The sequence below is a fragment of the Podarcis cretensis genome (genome assembly GCF_951804945.1).
Source record: "Podarcis cretensis genome assembly, chromosome: 6".
NCBI lineage: Eukaryota > Metazoa > Chordata > Lepidosauria > Squamata > Lacertidae > Podarcis > Podarcis cretensis.
The window spans coordinates 35,268,143-35,287,494 of NC_137175.1; the positions used below are offsets into that span (position 1 = coordinate 35,268,143).

General features: G+C 43.6%; 1 protein-coding gene and 1 long non-coding RNA gene across 2 annotated transcripts in view; one reads left to right on the forward strand and one right to left on the reverse strand.

The window, feature by feature from the left end:
- Positions 1-13,716, forward strand: part of TSPAN2 (tetraspanin 2) — a 61,503-nt gene extending 47,787 nt beyond the window's left edge. Inside the window, exons 3-8 of the mRNA XM_079980003.1 lie at positions 5,599-5,696; positions 6,914-6,988; positions 7,846-7,944; positions 9,147-9,221; positions 11,153-11,236; positions 12,666-13,716. Of these exons, the coding sequence (XP_079836129.1) occupies positions 5,599-5,696; positions 6,914-6,988; positions 7,846-7,944; positions 9,147-9,221; positions 11,153-11,236; positions 12,666-12,731 (497 nt within the window). The 3' untranslated portion in view covers positions 12,732-13,716. The remainder of the gene's footprint in view (positions 1-5,598; positions 5,697-6,913; positions 6,989-7,845; positions 7,945-9,146; positions 9,222-11,152; positions 11,237-12,665) is intronic.
- A 1,120-nt stretch (positions 13,717-14,836) lies between these two features.
- Positions 14,837-18,922, reverse strand: LOC307218035. The gene is made up of 2 exons (XR_013839673.1): positions 16,392-18,922; positions 14,837-16,292 (listed from the first exon to the last, which is right to left on the reverse strand). It is a non-coding gene; the product is annotated as an uncharacterized lncRNA (long non-coding RNA).
- Positions 18,923-19,352: the final 430 nt, after the last annotated feature.

Genomic DNA, 19,352 nt, shown 5'->3' on the forward strand with positions numbered 1-19,352 from the left:
AATAGGAAACAATTTACATAATAACAAACATAGCAAGGTAGTAATAAAACGCATTAAAAACCTACATAACCAAACTGAACAATTTCCACATAAAAATAAAGATACAAAAAAAATCAGTATCAGTAACAGCTGCAAAAACTCCCAACAAAATTTCCCCCAAATACCCCAGTCCTCCTGGGCAGCAGCAGCAGCAGCAGCAATCCCTAAGAGCCTGTCAGGCCGCGCCTTAGGCCAGGTGGAGAGAGACAGAGTAGGGCCCTCAGGTCAGCCAGATGGCTACAGGTGTTCAAATCCAATTGGAGAAGGCCGTCAAAAAGTTACCAAGCAGCTTGGTGCATGCACAGACACACTATCCCTTGGCACATGGCAGGATGAGCTGGTCATTCAGGACCATGTAGGAATTCCACCCTCCAATCAGCATTGACCTTGGAGTGTTTTTGTTTTGTTTTTTTATCTTGCCTATCCTGTACTGTCCAATGAGTGGTACCTTATGAGATGGTGGGTGGCCACAAATGGGTTCCTTTGGTTCCAAGAGAAAGTAGTCACCCCTGAAAATGAAGGGGTGAGGTTCCCTCAGAGCACTCTGCCATGGGTATCAAGCTTCAGGGGGCAGGAACTCTCTTGGGGACGTGCCTAGCTCACCCCCCTAGAGCTGGCTAGTTCAAGAGCATGTATGAGTCAGGCAAAGGATCCGTCAATGTACTATGAATGGTGTAGGTCTGGTGATGCAGAGGCAGTACCCTGACAGCTTCTGGTTCAGAGCCAGGATAGAGCTTAGTCGGAACAGGTCGTCCCTTAATGGAAATCCCTACACTGTAAATTAGCTAGCAAAGTTGTTGCTCCCTGCAGATCCTGTTCAGTAGTTGATAAAGTTGTAGGCCTTGCTACTTCCCAAAGGTTGCCTCTTGCTTCTTCATTCACTTCTGTGCCCACAAATGTCTGAGCCTGGAGCTTTTCTACAAAGCCGGCTGCTTTCTTTATCTCAATAAGCTATGATGCCTTGAGGCAGGATGCCAGACCCTGGCCACTCCACAGCGCCCTAATTGCTGGGCAATTTGCCCTCGCTTCAGTGGTTTTTAGTGCTTCACTTTGTGTGACTCACTCGGCTGAACTGTCATCTTTGAGCAAAGCTTCCCTTTTAAGGCATGTTAAGGGAAAGCACCTCTAACCTTACTCACTGAATAGACTCCCTTGCGGAAGAGAATGTGTTGCCTGCCCTTTGAAGGGCTTTCCTGGACAAGGGTGAAAAATGAAAAAACTTCTCACATTTCTCTTTAAGAGGGCTTGGCCTTTGCCTTGCAAAGATCTAGCAGAGCCTGGTACATCCCCACCCCATGCTGACCAGCTGGAAAATATGAATGAGAGAGATTTAAAAGCCCTCATTGACATACGTATGCACTCAACATTACTCAAGCAAGATAAGGTCATCTTGGTTCACGGCTGGTTTTATAATTCATAGCTTATTAGGCCATGGATGGCCAACTCCAGCATTTTCCCTCTAGACAACGTCCCAAGGGCTAGGCCAGGACTGGGGAATTTTTTTTAGCATGGGGGCCATGTTTCCTTCTGGGCAGGCATCTGAGGGCCACATGCTCGTGTTGGGCAGGGGCTAGAAGTGAAAGTGGTCAGAGCATCAGTGTCAGTTTTACTTTTGTACAATCAGCACTGACCTTGGCATGGTTTTCTCCTCCTGCCTATTCTGTACTGAGCAGGCAGAGAGTGGTACCTTATGGGATGGTGGCCACCAATGGATTCGTTTTGGTCACTACAAGAAGGGACATTGTGGGCAAAAGAGAGAGCAGGCAAGATGATCAAACACCCTGGGAATCAAGTATCAAACTTGGGAAGGGAGGGACAGGAGCACTCTTGGGTACATGCACTATTCACCTACCCAGAGGTAGCTAACTCAGGGGTTGGTGTAACTCAGGCATGGCATCCCTCAGCAAGGGCTAGTTTCTGCACAACCTCAAAACCTCTTTGCATTCTCCATTCAGCTAAGCAAGAAGCATATCAGAGTTCAAGGATACATTCCAATCAAACAAAAAGATTCGGAGGGTGAAGCAGTGGGGTTTGCAGCTTGGGGAGCAAAGGGTTGACTTGAGGAAAGTCCTAAGGCCCAGACAGAGAGGCTTGGAGGGCCACATTGCACCCCATGCCTGAAGTACTCATGAGTCAACCATTAGAATTAGCCTCCCTCTTTCAATATTATTATTATTATTATTTCATTTATTTCACACACTTCACCAACAGGTTCCAAGGTGGGTTATACAATTTAGAATTGAACAAATTACAGTTAAAACTTACAGTCACAGAAACAGGGCCCAATACAAGTACAATGCATGTAATAAGTGGGTTTATTGAGTTTGTGGTGGTCACAGTGGCTTTGTTGTTGTTGTTTAGTCGTGTCCAACTCTTCGTGACCCCGTGGACCAGAGCATGCCAGGCACTCCTGTCTTCCACTGCTTCCCGCAGTTTGGTCAAACTCATGTTAGTAGCTTTGACAACACTGTCCAACCATCTCGTCCTCTGTTGTCCCCTTCTCCTTGTGCCCTCCATCTTTCCCAACACCAGGGTCTTTTCCAGGGAGTCTTCTCTTCTCACGAGGTGGCCAAAGTATTGGAGTCCCAGCTTCAGGATCTGTCCTTCCAGTGAGCACTCAGGGCTGATTTCCTTCAGAATGGATAGGTTTGATCTTCTCGCACTCCATGGGACTCTCAAGAGTCTCCTCCAGCACCATCATTCAAAAGCATCAATTCTTCAGCGATCAGCCTTCTTTATGGTCCAGCTCTCACTTCCATATATCACTACTGGGAAAACCATAGCTTTAACTATACGGACCTTTGTCGGCAAGGCTGGTGTCTCTGCTTTTTAAGATGCTGTCTAGGTTTGTCATTGCTTTCCTCCCAAGAAGCAGGTGTCTTTTAGGGTGTTATTTTATGAAATCATCGCTCTGGCATTTAGACTACCGAAGAAGGGAGCACATCCTTCTCCCTGGCATTTACCTGGATGGGGATAGGGCAGGGTAATAGGACAACGAGCCTGGGGGCCAGGCCTGTGTGGGTGCACCAGTGGTGGCAATCCAGTGCTCCCACTGGTGTGTCTGCACAATCATGACTTCACTGCCACCCTGCCCCATCCCCATCCAGGCAACCTGCAGTGATGCCAATGACTGCCCCACCACAGATGCACTTCTGAAAATATGTTTCACATTTGCACAGGGTGGCACTACGTCTAATACTGACATAGAAGTGGTATTAGGAGAGAAAAGGCATCCAATATCTGTGGAGAGGGAGAAAAGAGGTGACTAGCCCAAATCATGTGAATGTGATGATCCTGCCGAAATCACATTCCTGGAACGGTTTGGAAACTGCAGTGTTCTCAGAAAGGTATCTTTCTTGGTGCTAGAGAGTATATCTTGAAGGTTCAGGTTCAAGCAACTTCTTTGGTTGGGGAAACTTTTGTCTAAAATTTCAAAAAGCAGCTGAAATTTCAAAAAACAGGGAACATAGTATACATCAGGTCCCAGGTATATACTGTACATGCTTCTGGAGAAACAGAAAACATGGTGTGCTTTATTTCTAAAACAACCTTTTTGGGTTTTTAACTAAAGAAACATAAAACATTTTTGTATCAAAAGCCTAGAAAATAGTGCCTTAATGGGCAACATCAAATGAAGCCTAATGGATACTCCTGCTGCCCTCTGGTGGAACATCTTTGGCTTTGCATCTCAGCACTCGGAAGGTTTTGTCTGTGCAGCCATACACTTCTCAGAGGGTGAATATCAGTTGTGGAGCTACAACCTTTACCTGACCTGATCCAGGGAAATAGCATGAATCCACCCAATGGCTTCATACTGAGCCATATTTTGCAGGGAGGGTGGCAGAGAAGAGCATTATTACACTTCTGGAATTGAAAGTGAACAATGCTGGCAAACAATAGCACCTGTTCCTAGGCGGTCTGAACGGCATGGTGGTGAGTGGCAGAACACACTGTCATCTTCCAAGTTCCTCCCTGTCCTACCTCATTTGTTGGAGATAACAGCTGATGCTTCTCTTGACTATGGGCATAGAGTTCCAGTTGCTCATCTACAGGAAAAGTTCTATCCTAAATAGAGGTATTTCTCAAACCTCCATAGACTTCCCAGAACTTAGATTGCAACTCTTAGCAGTCCTAGCCAATGAAGTGTACTGCTGGGGCTGCTTCGAGAGCACCAGGTTGAAGAATGCTGACTTTTAAGGAAACTGGACTGTTTCAAGGCCTTCTTTGCAAAAGGACCATAGCAGCTCTCCCTATCTGTGACACCTGGAAAAGCTTCATTGATACCTTGTATGGAATCCTTAAGCTAGCAAACCCAAACTTCCCTGTAGATGCCCGTCTTCCCTGTAAGATGCCCTTTCAGAATCCACATTCAAGGCAAGATTCTGGAATTCCATAGCAAAGCTCCTCAATTCTTTAATAAGAAGAATAATGCAAATAAGCTAATGTGTATACAGTGGGTTAATTTGCATTACTGTTATGAAGCAGCCACCATATAGAATGAGGCTCAAGTGCACACAGATATGTTATGATTGTGATACAGGAAATGATAGAGGAAGAAAACGCAGCAGATGCTAGGAAGAACTTTATTGTTAACGGCTGTTGCCTTCATGCTCTGTTTGTCTTTCTGTTCTGAACACCTTTATCTTGTACCCCACCCAGATAACTGTATTGACAAAGGGCGAGTTATAAATATTCATAATAAAATAATTAACTGTCCTGATTGTATGTTTCCCATAAGCATTTGGCTGCCACTGTGGGAACAAAATGCTAGACAGGATGGACCTATACACCCAGTTCAAACACAACAAAAAATAATTGTTTATTATCACATGTCAGAGCATTGGGCTCCTGTGCAACTGCTGCTTCTCTCTTCTCCAGCATAGCTCCAAAGAGGTGATTAAAAGTTTCCAGTTCCACTTTTAATTAACCACAGATTAATGTTGCATACAATTCCTAAACTGTGGCTAATTTTAACTATGTGTTTTTAATAAAAAAACAACAGCAAACAACAACAACAACAAAAAAAAACACAAGCCAGCTTCATAAGCTAAGGTTTGGAGTTAGCTTGTTTCAATGACTATAGTTGAGACTAAACAGAATGTATCAGGTTTCAGACTGCAGTTAGTCTAAAGCAGAAGAGAAACTTCTGAGCTCATCCTTAGGCCAAGGAGTGGGCCTATCTATTGTACAGTATTTTAAGAGAACCTGCCTTTCATCACAGAGCCCCAGAACAGGTGATAATCATAAAATCATGCAGTATTGAAATCCAATTAAACAATTTAAATCAAACTAATAGAGGTCTTACAATTATCAAAGGCTAGGATAAAGAAGCGTGTCTTCAGCAAACAAACAACAGAAACCATATAATGAAGATGCTTGATGCAGCTCTAGTAACCCAGGACATCTTTGGCCTACTTGGTGCCAAAAATGGATTGCATGGAACAGTCCCATTTGGGGCGGGAGGGGAGGCAGAGAAGAACCATCCTAATGCACAGGTAGGAAATGACATGGGGGAGATGTTCCTTGTATTCTTTCTCTGATGATTCTGTCTTCCCCTAGGACTCTATGTGCTAATAGGAGCAGGTGTGCTGATGATGACCGTGGGGTTTTTTGGGTGCTGTGGAGCTGCGCGAGAATCTCAGTGCCTGCTTGGAGCAGTAAGTAATGAACTTATGCACAACTTGGGTGTGAAATTAGGGTTTTTCAGACACAATATTTTGTTACCCCTTTCACCTTGTGGCAGAACCAAAACACCTAGTAAGCGTGAGGTCCTCTCTTCTCCCCTTCCCTTCACATTCAAGCTTTGACACTTCCAGTCTAGATTTCTTAAAACCCAAGTTCCCTGTTACATCTGAAAAGGGAGGATCTATATTAATGTCATGGAAGACAGAAGTGTCTGGCGTGCTCTGGTCCATGGGGTCACGAAGAGTCGGACATGACTAAACAACTAAACAACAGCAAATATTAATGTCAGTTTGCTAGCTAGAATCTTAAACCAAGATCAAACTATGATTTAAGATCCTCCATAATTGTCAGATGGCAGTGGTGGTTGCTCGTGAGTAACCTGTCAGGACTCCGACCTGTCTTTTACAGGTTTTATTTTGGTGCAAAACTATTTACAGTGCAGAACCACAAGTTCATGTCTGCCTCAATCGTTAGCAGAATCCGGGAGTGGTCATTTCCGGGTCCTCCCCCAACATAAGAGCTTAGTCACCCCCAGCCTTTTCCTTCCTTCTGTGTTTTACACCTCTGCGCAAGGTGGGCGATGGAAGAGACGTGCTTCCCTCCTGGCCGACTTGGCCAGGAGTGGAGTGGTACTGAGGCTCCCAGCAGCATCCTCTAGCCCTTTCCCCTCCTTTACCCAGGAGGTATGGCTTTTCCCACCCTCAGGCTGATGAGGTGCGGTGCTGGGGCTCCCAGCAGCATCCTCTGGTCCCTTCCCCTCTTCCCCACTGGAGGTGTGGCTTTCCCCACTGCAGGAAGAAGAACTGCTTCTCAAGATTTTCGGAGGCTCCCTGTATCCCAACTGCCCCTCTGCCTCCCTTCCCTGTTCCGATGGCAGTCCCCTGACAATAATAAACCAACATTAAACAGGTTTTCCCTGTTTTGGACATAGATGGGATGCTATCTTATACTGAGTCAGACCATTGTTCCATAATACACAGTATTTTCTACACTAACAATGGCTCTTAAGCAGGAGTCCTTCCCAGCCCTCCCTGGAGATGATGGGAACCGAACCTTAGGCCTTCTGCATGCAAAGCAGATGTCACAGCCCTTCCCCTTTACCCTGTGGCCTGTGTAATATATGTACTGCAACTCGTCAGCAGAAGGTTGTACAACCTAAGCCTGTAATCCTGTCTCCATCCTTTTGCAGTTCTTTACCTGTTTGCTGGTGATTTTTGCTGCTGAAGTCACTGCAGGAGTATTTGCTTTTCTTGGCAAGAAAGCGGTGAGTTCAATGTTTGCTGTGCACCACCCCACCCCCAGAGTCTCATGCTAACGAGTAGTTTATAAATGTATAAAACAAACAAAAGGTAAATGTGTCTTTGGTGATAAACAGAGGAGGTTAGAACCAGATGAACATGTTATGATATAAGGAGCTGTCATGGGTGTAGAAGTCCCATTGATTTCAGCGCATTTGAAGGTTTACACCTAAAAACATTAAAATGTGAATTAAACAAACACATGCAGACTTTTCAGGGAGCCACTCAGTGGCAAATTCAAATTTGCTGCTGGTGGAAACATTTCTTTCTAAGTAGTTTATTACCCCAAGTACACAACTACAGTGCCCTGGCAGATTTTTCTTGCCCTTCACCCATTTGCTTCACTTAACATGTTTGGTTGTGAATGTGGTGGTGTTCCGTATGAGATAGCTCAGTTGGTAGAGCATGAGACTCTTAATCTCAGAGTTGTGGGTTTCAGCCTCACATTGGACAAAAGATTCCTGCATTGCAGGGGGTTGGACAAGATGACCCTTGTGGTCCCTTCCAACTTTACAGTTCTATGATTCTAGGAAATCTGCCAACCCAAAAGGTGGTCAAATTCCTGCTTAGCCTTTCTCCTTTGGTACCTTCTTAGCCAAGTCCAGCCCCCAGGTCATGATGTGCCTCTGGGTTTTCATTTCTTTAAAGCTATGCAGTAAAGTCAGATTTCTTCCCTTCTGCTTCTCTTTTTTTCACTCGTCTCTCCTTCCTGCCAAGTAGTAGAAGGACCAAGAGCCTAGAGGGAAGCCAAGAAACTGCAGAATAGTCCCTCCAATTGTCACCATCATGATCTCATTGAGGTTGTCTGTCTGGTTTACTGCAGGCTGTTGAAGAGGTCCAGCACATCTATGAGGAAGCTTACGAAGAGTTTGTGAATAACGTGGGGACAAGCAACAAAACCCTTATCCAGTACCATGAAGCAGTGAGTAACTTCTGAATTCAGATCTTTTGCTTATCAAGGCTGCCTTTATGAAGTTTCAAAAGAAGACTTTAAGTCAGGCATACTGGAATGGAGGTTAAGGCTTGCTTCGTCTTCACTGCTCTGACCTGGTGGTGCTCCTTACTTAAAGTACCTGAATTTCCCATTCCACAGGAAGTGGGCAAGATTCCCTATGGCATCTGATTTAAATACCTTTAACAATAAAGACCTTCGGTCTATTTATTTACATTTATTTATTACGCTGTTATCCTGCCCTTTTTTCCAACTTGTTCGCAGTGGGGTGCGTAATTTCCTTTTTTAAAAAATCCTCACAATAACCCTGTGAGTTAGGTAAGGATCTGCCAAAAGCCAATGCTGAAAGCTAGATAAAAATGGCCTAATCAAGCAGATATTTCTATTTGCATACAGATTGGAATAGTATGTGAACCCTGACTTCAATAAGTCCTTTAGTTTGCATGGTTGTGCTTGAATTCGCTTAACTTAATTGACTTTGCTGAAAATTGAGCTTAATGAAATACATTCGAATTGTCAGGTTCAGCAGATTTTCAGCACTTCTTTCCCCCCCGCCCCCCCCCCCCAGCAATACTGTTAAAAAACATTTTTTAGCAAGAATATGCTAAACATGTCTGCTTAGAAGTCCAATTAATTTCCTAGTTAAGGAGCCTGTTGGAGTCAGTGCCTTTGGCCTAACCTCTGTTACTGCTGTACCAACTAAGGATGTTGTTAGGAACTAATATTGCCTGCATTTTCATTGCTACAGAAGCCAGTGAGGAAACATCACAGGGAGATATGGACACATCAGGGAGATATGGTCACATTTAAACTATCATCATGTCCAGCCTACAGCTGTGCTCAGATGAAGGTTTCTCCACTGTTGGTTGCACTAAACCAAGAGTTCAGTGGGTAGTACTCCATCAAAGAGATGCACAATGAACAGAAAAAACAGTAGTAGAAGGGTAGACTCTGGGCAATATTATTGGTGCAAGTATATTTTGGAGCGTATGAAACTTCAGCCTGGAACAAGAGTTTAATGTGAATTTACAAGTTGATGAGAGAACACTGTTATGGACTGACTCATAAATATAATAAAGAAATTTATTATTTACGAGGGGGATTTCTTTATTTAAAAAAATCTGTGTGGTGTTTGGTGGTTGTTTGTTAACATGTTATCTCTGTCTTTCCAGCTTCAGTGCTGTGGGAGAGGAGGAAATGATGCTGCAGTGAAGCCCACCTGTCCAAAAGACATTGAACAGCCCAGAGTAAGTGGCTCTGATGGACATGTTGCAAAAAATAGCCCTGGGATGTGATAAGACATGTAAGTCAGCGAAGCTGGTGGGAAGCCAGATGAAATGCTCTGGACAAGGGCCATTTGGCACTGGTCTTTTTTCTTTCCATTAGTCATTTGAGATGCTACTGAGGAGTATGCCAGCAGGATTGACTTTCCAGCAGCCGTCAACCCTGCTAACTCTGGGCACCTTTATAGATCTGAACAATACCACTGCAAAGCACAAGCAATACTTAATGGAGGGAGAGCAAATTCATTGGCAGCCTGCTTGCTTCCCTTATCCTTGATATTTGCTTGCTGATTCACATGTATTCCTGCTCCATGTCACACCGAGAAACAAGGCCAAATTAGGCAAGACATGAAATACATTTATCTGTATTTATCTGCGCTTCTTCCCAAGGCAAATGGCAGCTTTGTGGGAGAGGGGATTTTCCCTAGGACCATGGCATTGCAGGAAAGGGTAAACCCATGCAGTGCAGTCCTTAAAGGTCTCTTGACAAACAGAGGCCTAGCAGAATCTGATGGAACCTGGCTGAATTAAATAAAGGTGCTCAAACTTTCACAGCAGGTTCCACCTAGGTAAGCCATGAATCCTCTTGGAGGTCTTAATTCTGTATTGGGTGAAATTAAGCAGCATACCTTATTCGTAGCATTTGCCGTTGTGGTGTAGATTCAGATTATCCAATTTGTGGCACACCGACTCCCTTCCTCTGCACTGTTCCTCTCTCTGCCACACAACTTTGTGAGAAAACCAAACAGGAAACAACTAGGAGAAGCTGCAATAAGGAAAGGAGAGAACGAATGTACCTGGTATGCCCAAGATTGCTTCTTGTACCTGTCAGAAGGAAGCAGCAGCAAATTGATCCTTGTTTACAGGTTTCACCAAGCAAATTATAAGAAGAGCAACATCAAAATCACAGTGAAACTTTATGGGTGCTATTCAATGCTATTTCTACCTATTGAAGTTGATGGACATTGCTAACTTAGGCTCGTTACTTTCAGTGGGTCTACTCTGAGTAGGCCTTGATTGAATATGTGTATGATCTTAAATGAATAGTTTTAATAAATGTCATCTGGGCCCAGGGCTCGGGCATGCTAGAGTGGTGATGTGAGGTCCAATTGGGCATATAATAAACACAAATATCAAACATTTAGGAGATTGTTGTTGTTTAGTCGTTTAGTCGTGTCCGACTCTTCGTGACCCCATGGACCAGAGAACGCCAGGCACTCCTGTCCTCCACTGCCCCCCGCAGCTTGGTCAGACTCATGCTGGTAACCTCGAAAACACTGTCCAACCATCTCATCCTCTGTCGCCCCCTTCTCCTTGTGCCCTCCATCTTTCCCAACATCAGGGTCTTCTCCAGGGAGTCTTCTCTTCTCATGAGGTGGCCAAAGTACTGGAGCCTCAGCTTCACAATCTGTCCTTCCAGTGAGCACTCAGGGCTGATTTCCTTCAGAATGGAGAGGTTTGATCTTCTTGCAGTCCATGGGACTCTCAAGAGTCTCCATTTAGGAGATTATGGTGGTTCAAGTCAGTGCTTCTGTAGTGGTGTGCTGCGTTGCCTCAAAAACCAGAATCCCAAGCACAGCAAAGGCAAGGAGGCAAGATGGAGCAGAGAGACAAAGCTGGTGAGGTATGGGTGAGAACTGCTGCTGCTGTCAGGAAGCTCCTCAAGCCACTCTTATCAAGGGTAGCTCAGAGGAAGCAAACATGGGAAGGCAATTCCTACACCAAACAGGACAGTCAGGGGCAGAAGTTGTGAAGAGGAAAGGGGTTTACTAAGGTAGATTTTCCCCATGGTTGCCACCAAGAATGTGTCAACTGGTCCTTAGTAGAAACTGGAAGGGCTCTTCAAGACTGCTTTGATGTTTAAAGCATTGTCAACACCTTCATGTCTCTAACAGAGTTGTCTGACTGAAATCGAGACTCTCATTGACACAAATCTTCGTTTAGTTGGCATTGTTGGGATTGGAATTGCTGGGATCACAGTGAGTAATTATCTGATGACAATACTGGTACTGCTGCTTCTGTTGTTGCTAGCCATGTGTTTGCGAATCCCCCAGGTCCTTCCAAGCCAGTGGAAATCAGGTTGCTGAGGAGTTCAGAGTATGAATGTAGATGTCCCATGTGTGGAACTTAGGGCTTGTCCTCACTTCTGCTTGTCCTGTGCCTTGAAAGTATGGGTCCAAGGGGTCTTCCACTTGACCTGCTCTTTCTTGGCATGGGTCCAAGCACTTTTGCCTTTGCACTGCTTCTTTCTTCCAGAAAACATGCTCTTTGGAATTAAATCAGAGCAAATGGCAATCCACGGAAAACATGACAGAGGCAGCCCTGATTATTCACATGTCTGCCTACATACTCTTCTGCTTCAGACACCTTTCTCCCCAGGTCAGCTCTGATATTGGAAGTAACTCCTATTAAAATTAGATCCCCAAGCCACTTGTACACACCCCATTTTTGCACATGAGTGGGGCAGACGTATGAACAACAAAATGGATGCCCTGTTCATGTCTAGTTGGGCCTGACTCAATGCATTCTGCTGAGAACATTGTTTTCCCTGCTCTGATGCTGACTACTTAGCAAGTTGTACCATGTAGCCTCTAGGTGTCAGCATTATATCAGTTTGAATGGATTTTATGTCTGTACTGTTGTTTTGAACTCTTTCTTTCTCTGTGTGTGTGTACATATTTGAAAATTGCTTCAGGATGCCTCATAGAAAGCAATTCATAAATGAAATAAGTGATAATAATTATACACAAGACTGACAGTTGTAGCCGATCCTCAGGGCCAGAATAAATGTGGCCTTAATTGCATAAAAGGAAGCAATGTGCATGATTTTTTTTCAAATGTAAAAAGGCAATGCAGGGAGACCCTGAGTAGGACTGAGACATGGCAGATGGAAAAGTGTGGTTTAACCCCTTCCCCTACACCACAATTTATATGAATAGTCCTCTTCCCCAAAGCTGCTGCCATGCCTCAGAGGGAAGCCAACAGAGGTTTCCCTCACAGGACTAATAGCAGCTCAAGGAATGGGATAGTTTCATCAGGATTGTGATATAAATGACAATATTAAGACCCCACTTACCTAGCATGGTTTAACCCCCACCACTCAGCAGCTATTTGCATTCTTTAAATGTGCATCTTAAATCCTTTCATGCAACTAGCATTGTATTTTAGTTTGGCTCTAAATGGACAGAAACACACATCAAATGAACAGAAATTTGGATATGTGAGGATTGCTCCAAACGATATCAGCCATGCCCTGCTTCACATTAAGGATTATGCTTCTCTCTGATGACTCGACTCTCCACATCTGCCTGAGAGCAATCACTAAAGTTCTCTGAGCTGCCTGACATAGTGACAAATATCTCCCCGTGTTTCCTGGGCATCCTTTAAAATATGTTCCTTGTGTTCCAGATCTTTGGCATGGTCTTCAGCATGGTCCTCTGCTGCGCAATCCGGAACACAAGAGACATGCTCTAGAACTCTTGCTTCGTAGCATTATCTTCATCCTAGGGACCAGAGACCGGAGGACTTCTGGATGAATCTGCAAGTGCACTTGTCCGCTCAGCTTAACAACTGTAACCATTTTAATTAGTGGCGTTAACCAACTGACAGAGAGAGAGAGAATGAGAGATAGATGTTTGGGGAGCGTGAGAGTTTTACATTGTTTGCATTTAAATTAAGACAAGGAAATCTGAAGCAAACAAATAGGATGGGCGTAACAATGTCTTCTTCAATGCAGTGACAGCATTAGAAACTAAAATTTATTTGAAACATGACTTTGCACATGTGTGCAGGTGATCAGTGCCTATATCTCCATGTTCAAGTACATGTGTGTTTGTTTGTAGGCACACAGATGCATGTGGTCCAGCTGCACAGATATCTGTATATATGGTACTCCATATGATTGTATGTATGTTTTGTGGGTGTCTGTATTTTTGCATGCACGTTCCTGCAGTATATATACACTTGGGTGCATACCCAGGCTAAAGCCCTTTCCAAGTGGCCTCCTCATGCTGATAAGCCATCTCGTTTTTATCCAACAGTGTCCAAAGGTGACTACATTTAACCATTTGGATTGGAAGTAAATGATACACGATTGGCTCTGTTCCTGGACATCTCACCTTGGAGAGTTTCAGTAGCTTTCTTTGTCACATGCAGAATTGTCTTTAATCCCTGAAGGCTCCATGGGGAACACAGTGACCTGCACAAAAGAAAGTAGAGGCTTTTCTTAAAAGATGGCAGCATCCAGTCAAATCAATTAATAAGTGTAAAATGGAATTAACTGGGAACATGGGAACTTTTTGTGAGACCTGTGCAGCAATGTTTTTGAAAAGGACCTCTCTCTTTTTTCCTTTTCCAAAACTCAGGTTGTCCTTGATGAGGAGCTTAACCGTGTTCTAGATACACTGGGCTTCCTGATTGTTGCTGTTTTCTCTAATAAACACCACTTTGTGCCTTTTGATTTAATTATTTTTAATATCTGCAAAAGGAAAGGTCCTTTCTGCACAATTGAAAAGCTGTGTTTCCAACTACATTGGGTACCTAGTATCATAATCACACAAGTTTCTTTAATGTTTATATCACACCTTCCAACTTTTGGCTATATAAACTGTGCCTTTCACAACTGTGCACTAATGTTTCCATATTCTGTCACACCCATGCCACACAGTCCTAAACACATTTATTCAGACATTATGTGTCTCTCTGTTCAATATGACTGCAGCCTTCATGAATAAGGATCATAGATTTGCTGCAGGGTATAATCATGCTGCTGTTCACAACTTTTCGTTTGCTGCATGAGCATTTCTGCACTGGCTTAGCACAGAAACAGTTAAAAAAACAGCAGTAGACAAGCACTGAAAGAGCACTGCAGTATTGTAGTAGCACAGCTGATGAGGACACTGAACAGTTTTTTAAATTACATTTAAAATAAATGTTCCCGATATTTTGCAGACATGGAGTGGAGCAGGTGGGCACTGGGTCACTTGGCATTAATGAGATTTCAGACAACAATCAGTTGGTTCCATGAAGCAGTTATGCTGAGAAGCTACAGGGAAGTTGTTTGAACTCTGTACAACAAACTGATAATAACTGTGGCAAAAGGATTCTCGCTTGCACAATGGGACTTCCCCCTTCCCGCCCCATGTGTGTCCCATGTCCTCCCCAAATTTGCTCCAGTTGGGCAGTTGAGGAACCCCCAGAACAGCCTTAAGGGTAGGAGGGAAGAGGAAGGGGGTGAGTCCCATTGCTCATGTGAGAATCCTTGTGTTGACAGAATATTACTTAGCATTCCAGTGAATCCAAGCCTGGACATTTATTTTGCTTAAAAATTGATTGTTTGGAAAGGACTAGAGACAAAAATGAGAAACTCTGGGTGGTTAAAGCACAGCATGCTGTGAGCATCCTTCCATGTCATCTGTAGCACAGTAAGATGTAGCTGCCAAACTAGCCTTTAGAGATTAGTTTTTAAAGTAAATGTCAAATGGCCTGTCTTTGCCTTATCCCTGTTTTAGGAATGAAGGTAGTTGACTCAGACTTATTGCTTGAACAGAGGCTGCTCAGTCTCCTGGGACTATGTGTACATAGGATCCACTTTATAAAGGTGATGCCAGTGAAAAAGCTAGCTTCTCTGGCTAACATGCACTGACCTTTCTGGAAATCCTGTCCCTGGGGTTCCTGCAAACCGAGCAGGAGGGTCAAGATTTTGGAATGAGAGAAGTAGCAATACAACACCCATTATTTCCACCAATTCTTTCTGGGAATCTGAGGCTGGCTTCCAGCAGGGCATTTCAGTTAGGTCCTTGTCCTACGTGTGACCAAGTCATGCTATTATTGTCCAAGATGCATTGTGGGTGAAAAAGAACACTGTATGATTGAAATACCTCAGGAGTTAGTTTACTGTTTGCCTCTGTGTTTTACATTATTTCTATTTATTTCTACTAAAAATGTTTCATGGAGAAAAATAATCTGATGGAATTAAACCAGCCAGGCGGTGGGAAATATTTTATGGTGCGGTCTTGATTCATCACAGTCACTGGGGCCTTGAGCTGCATCCTTGGAATATTTATATATATGGAGCCCATTTCTGGCAAGCTGCCATTTTAGGAGTCAGAACTCTGTTATTTTGTCCTTTTTAATATTCAGTTCTTTTGTTTTGTTTCATGTGAGAGTAGGCTTTCAAAAAGAACAGGTTAGTGAAAGAGCACGTGTTTTTTAAAATGCTATGTACCTCATGAGCCTTTGTTCCATCAAAATTTCTTCAAAGGTTTGAGAACTTAGGGAAAGTGTAGTGTGCACCCAAGTGTGTATGTGTGCATATGTGTTAGAGAGAGAGAAACACCAAGTTGTGTGTAACCTTTTCTTCCCATTTCCCCAAACATATGTTCATGTGCACCCCATTTTCCCTAGATTTCAGTTAAACCACTTTATCAGTCTCTACTGCTTGGCCCAGTTCAGATATCTGGACACATGGTAATACCTTTCACATGTTGGGGGCTAGGCACAGTCTCAGGAATCCGTGCATCATGTGCACAATTTGCCCCACTCACACAAGAGGTCATTTGCTGCAGGCCGCACATGCTCCTAGCGCCCAAGCCCAGCTCCCAGCTTATGAAAGACACTTCCAAGACCCTGAGAGGCTCAACAAGGTCCCTGTTTTGTCAGAGAAGCAGAATTGTCTGCATCGCACATCATTTTTATCTGAGATTTTCAGGTGGGGGGGTCAGAAATAGCTGTATATACCGTAGTCTGTGTGTGGAGAGGGTGTGCATCGTTGCTCCAAAATTGTCATCTAGATGAAAATATTTTAAAATGAAGACTTCAGAAATTTCTGCCAATTTTCCATGTGAAACATAAGATTTTGGCAGGGAGAGTAAAGCCCACTGTAGCTGTGAGTGGTATATGTGTCCTTTTATTTATTTCTAAGCATTTCTACTTTGCTCTTCTATTTGAATAATTAGTATTTCCCTTAGGAGTCAGGTCATCTTCTCCATTAAAATGCCCACAAATTCTCAAATGAGGCCAAATGCGGAACAGTCACTAGAGAACAAGAACTTCTGGGCCTTTCCATAGACTACCCTATCCTTCCATCTGTGAGCTCTGCTTTTGTCCCTGCCTCCTCCATTTTCCAATCCTGACCTTTCTTTTGTCCCTGACAACTCAGGGACAACTTATACATTTGGATCCCATTTCAGGAACTAGGAGTGTTGTCCCAGACCCTGTAATACAACTTTCTACAGTGTTTTCACAGTTGTGCTGATCCTTGTCAGCTACCATCCACTCTGGGAAATGCCTTGCCCTCCCAGTTTTATACTTCAGGATCAACCTAGGAAGCCCCATTTAGCTGAGCCCTATTTTCATTTGCATACCTGCCTTATACTTATGAGACAAGTGAGCCATTAACCTAAATGCAGCTTGAAGGAAGAGTTCTACTCTGCTTCATTCTGACTGTTGCATTCCTTATTGGCAGATAGAACTATACCTACTCCCTCTGCTAAATGGAAACTATGAATACCAGAGCAAAGTCATGGGATGGCACCAGTTCAGAAAAGTCTCCAAGCTGGCAACTTCTCCACTTTTGTCATTTCTGTGGAATGGCTCTGTCCTGTGCAGACCTCACCCTTGTCTGCTGAATAGTGCTGATAACTGAGCCATGGGTTGCAAGCCAAGGGTGGGGATGTGGTATCCACACAGACAGATTGGGCAGCGCTGTGAAAGTAGAGCAGCAGGGATATACACATGCACACACACACCATTATTTTGAATTAATGGGCACTGCTTGTTCAGCCTCAGAGCAACAATGACATTCTGGCTTTTGTCTCTTTCATCACCGACTTCATCAGAGTTGCCAAGCTTGGAGAAATCAGTCTTGCTTCCCAAATACCATCTGTTGTTGCTTGGTTGCTTTTTTTCTTTTTCTTTTTTTTACCTCTAAGTGCCTTCTTGGAAACAGGGCTGGGAGCCAGTTCTGCAAGTAGACCTGTCTTTTTCTTTCTTTTTAATCAAAGTCAGACTTGAACTCTACTGCTTTCTGGTGAATTTTCACTTCCCTGCATGTCTTTCTATGCATGATATTGTTATACCAATCCTCAGCTGCTTTCCAAAAATAAAAAATGATTAGTTTGGAATTTTAGATCAGAAGAAATGTAGTGGCACCTGGTGCCTATTTTTCTGGATATATTTTTTTTTTGTGTCCCAGAAAGCATCATATATTAAGTCTATTGGTGCCTTTAAAAAGTTCACAGCTGTAGCCTTCCCACCTCACCATGTCAGAAATTATTTACAATTGCATACTGAAGGATATATCGGCAAATACTGGTGGATTATTATTTAGTTCTATCACTTTCTTAACCTTTGTACTTTTCTAAGGTGTTTACTAATGGTATGCAATCATGGAGCATGCTGTCAGTCTGTTTTTGGAAACACGGGTTCCAAACGATTGCCCAGGCTGCAGACATTTGTTTCAACCAAGTTGGCAACTTGGCACACTCAGATGACCATACCAGGCCTTGATGAGAGTAGCACAAAGAATCATGAGACGGCTTCTCCCTCACATTTAGTAGACCTACAATAATGTTTACAATGAACGAGAGCTGTGCCTATTGGTGGTCGTTGCTGTGGCAGGCAGGTGCCACCTTGGGTTCCTGTGGGGAATTTCCCCATTTCAGTGTGCTGCTACTTCTTTGCCTGAAGCATGATAATATTCCCTTTCTATTTCCAAGCTCTGATAAGGAGTGCAGTGTCTTTCCTAAGAGGGATTAGTGTGAGAAATGTAGAGATCCAGCAGGAACATCAGACAGCAGATAGAGGACACCTTGGAGCTAGTGTGGTCAGATTCTCCCAAACATCTTCAGGATATCACTGCTGCTGAGCAAGCAACACTCCCCAAGCTACCAAACACAGCACATGTGGTCTACCTCAGCACTAGGACACTGCAGACTCACTAAGCGACGCCGTGCTGCTTTAAGCAAGGGAGGGTGAAAGAACAATTTGAGAGCCCTTTAAAATACATTGAATAAGCCCTTACTTGGAGGGGAAGCTTTTCTAACCTTTGTCCCTTGTGGAGTCATGGGTACATTATGCATCTAATAGATGCTCTGTCCTCCTGCCTAATGTAAGTATGGGCATTCTCACTAGCCATGGGAATGACTGTTTACACTGAGTTCGGACCTTTGGTAAGTGGTGTGTCGAAGTGTCTATTGAAAAGTAGCACCTGGCCACTCCTGGGAACTTGCAGGGATCAAAGCAAGGCCTGAAGACACAGAGCTGCAATATAGCCGTGCCTCCTGTGCTGATACCCCCACTGGAAACACGTGCCCAGTTTCTAGTGAAATGGATGTGCAAAACTGTTTTTATTTCCACCTTTTAAAGCCTATGTGTTAAAGTTTGTATAAGAGACTTCATTAACTCTTCAAATGTTAGTAGAAATATAAATAAACATAGTCCTCCTTCACAGCGTGGTTGATATCTGACAGCATCAGTGCATCAAGTTCCTATCATGGGAAAGCAAATATGTTCACCATCTAGCCATTCCCTCTGGCAGTCAATGTTATTAGCCCTTTATCTGTTAATGAAACATGTTCTAGTTTGGCCTGCTTTCTGAATGCATTTTTTATCAGCCTTTCTCTACTGAAGTTGATGCAGAAATCTAATAAAAATAATAATCTGAAATGAAAGTAGTGGTTGTCTCTTTTTGCTGACCATCTCGGATGGTATGTTGTGCGTGGAACAGACTGGTTTGGGATGTGGAGGGGGAAAGTCTATGGCTCCAAAGAACATTTGCACTAACAATGCAATGAATGTGTGCTAGGCAGTGCTTTTTTTCCTTTAAAAACATGTTTAAGGGTACTCTCATTTTTCTACTCATATTGAAATACTGCCCCTCAGTGAGGCCAAACCTAGATTCGCAAAACGTTTAGGGGTATGCGTACCCCTGCATACCCCCAGAAAAAAGCACTGGTGCTAGGATATATACTAGTAGCATGTTGAGCCATATGAATGATGGGCATGGCATGTTTTGATCCTGTGCATTGCACCTCATTCAAGCTGTAGTTCTGTATACAAGCCCCAATGAACTTAATAGCATATCCAAGTACAGTA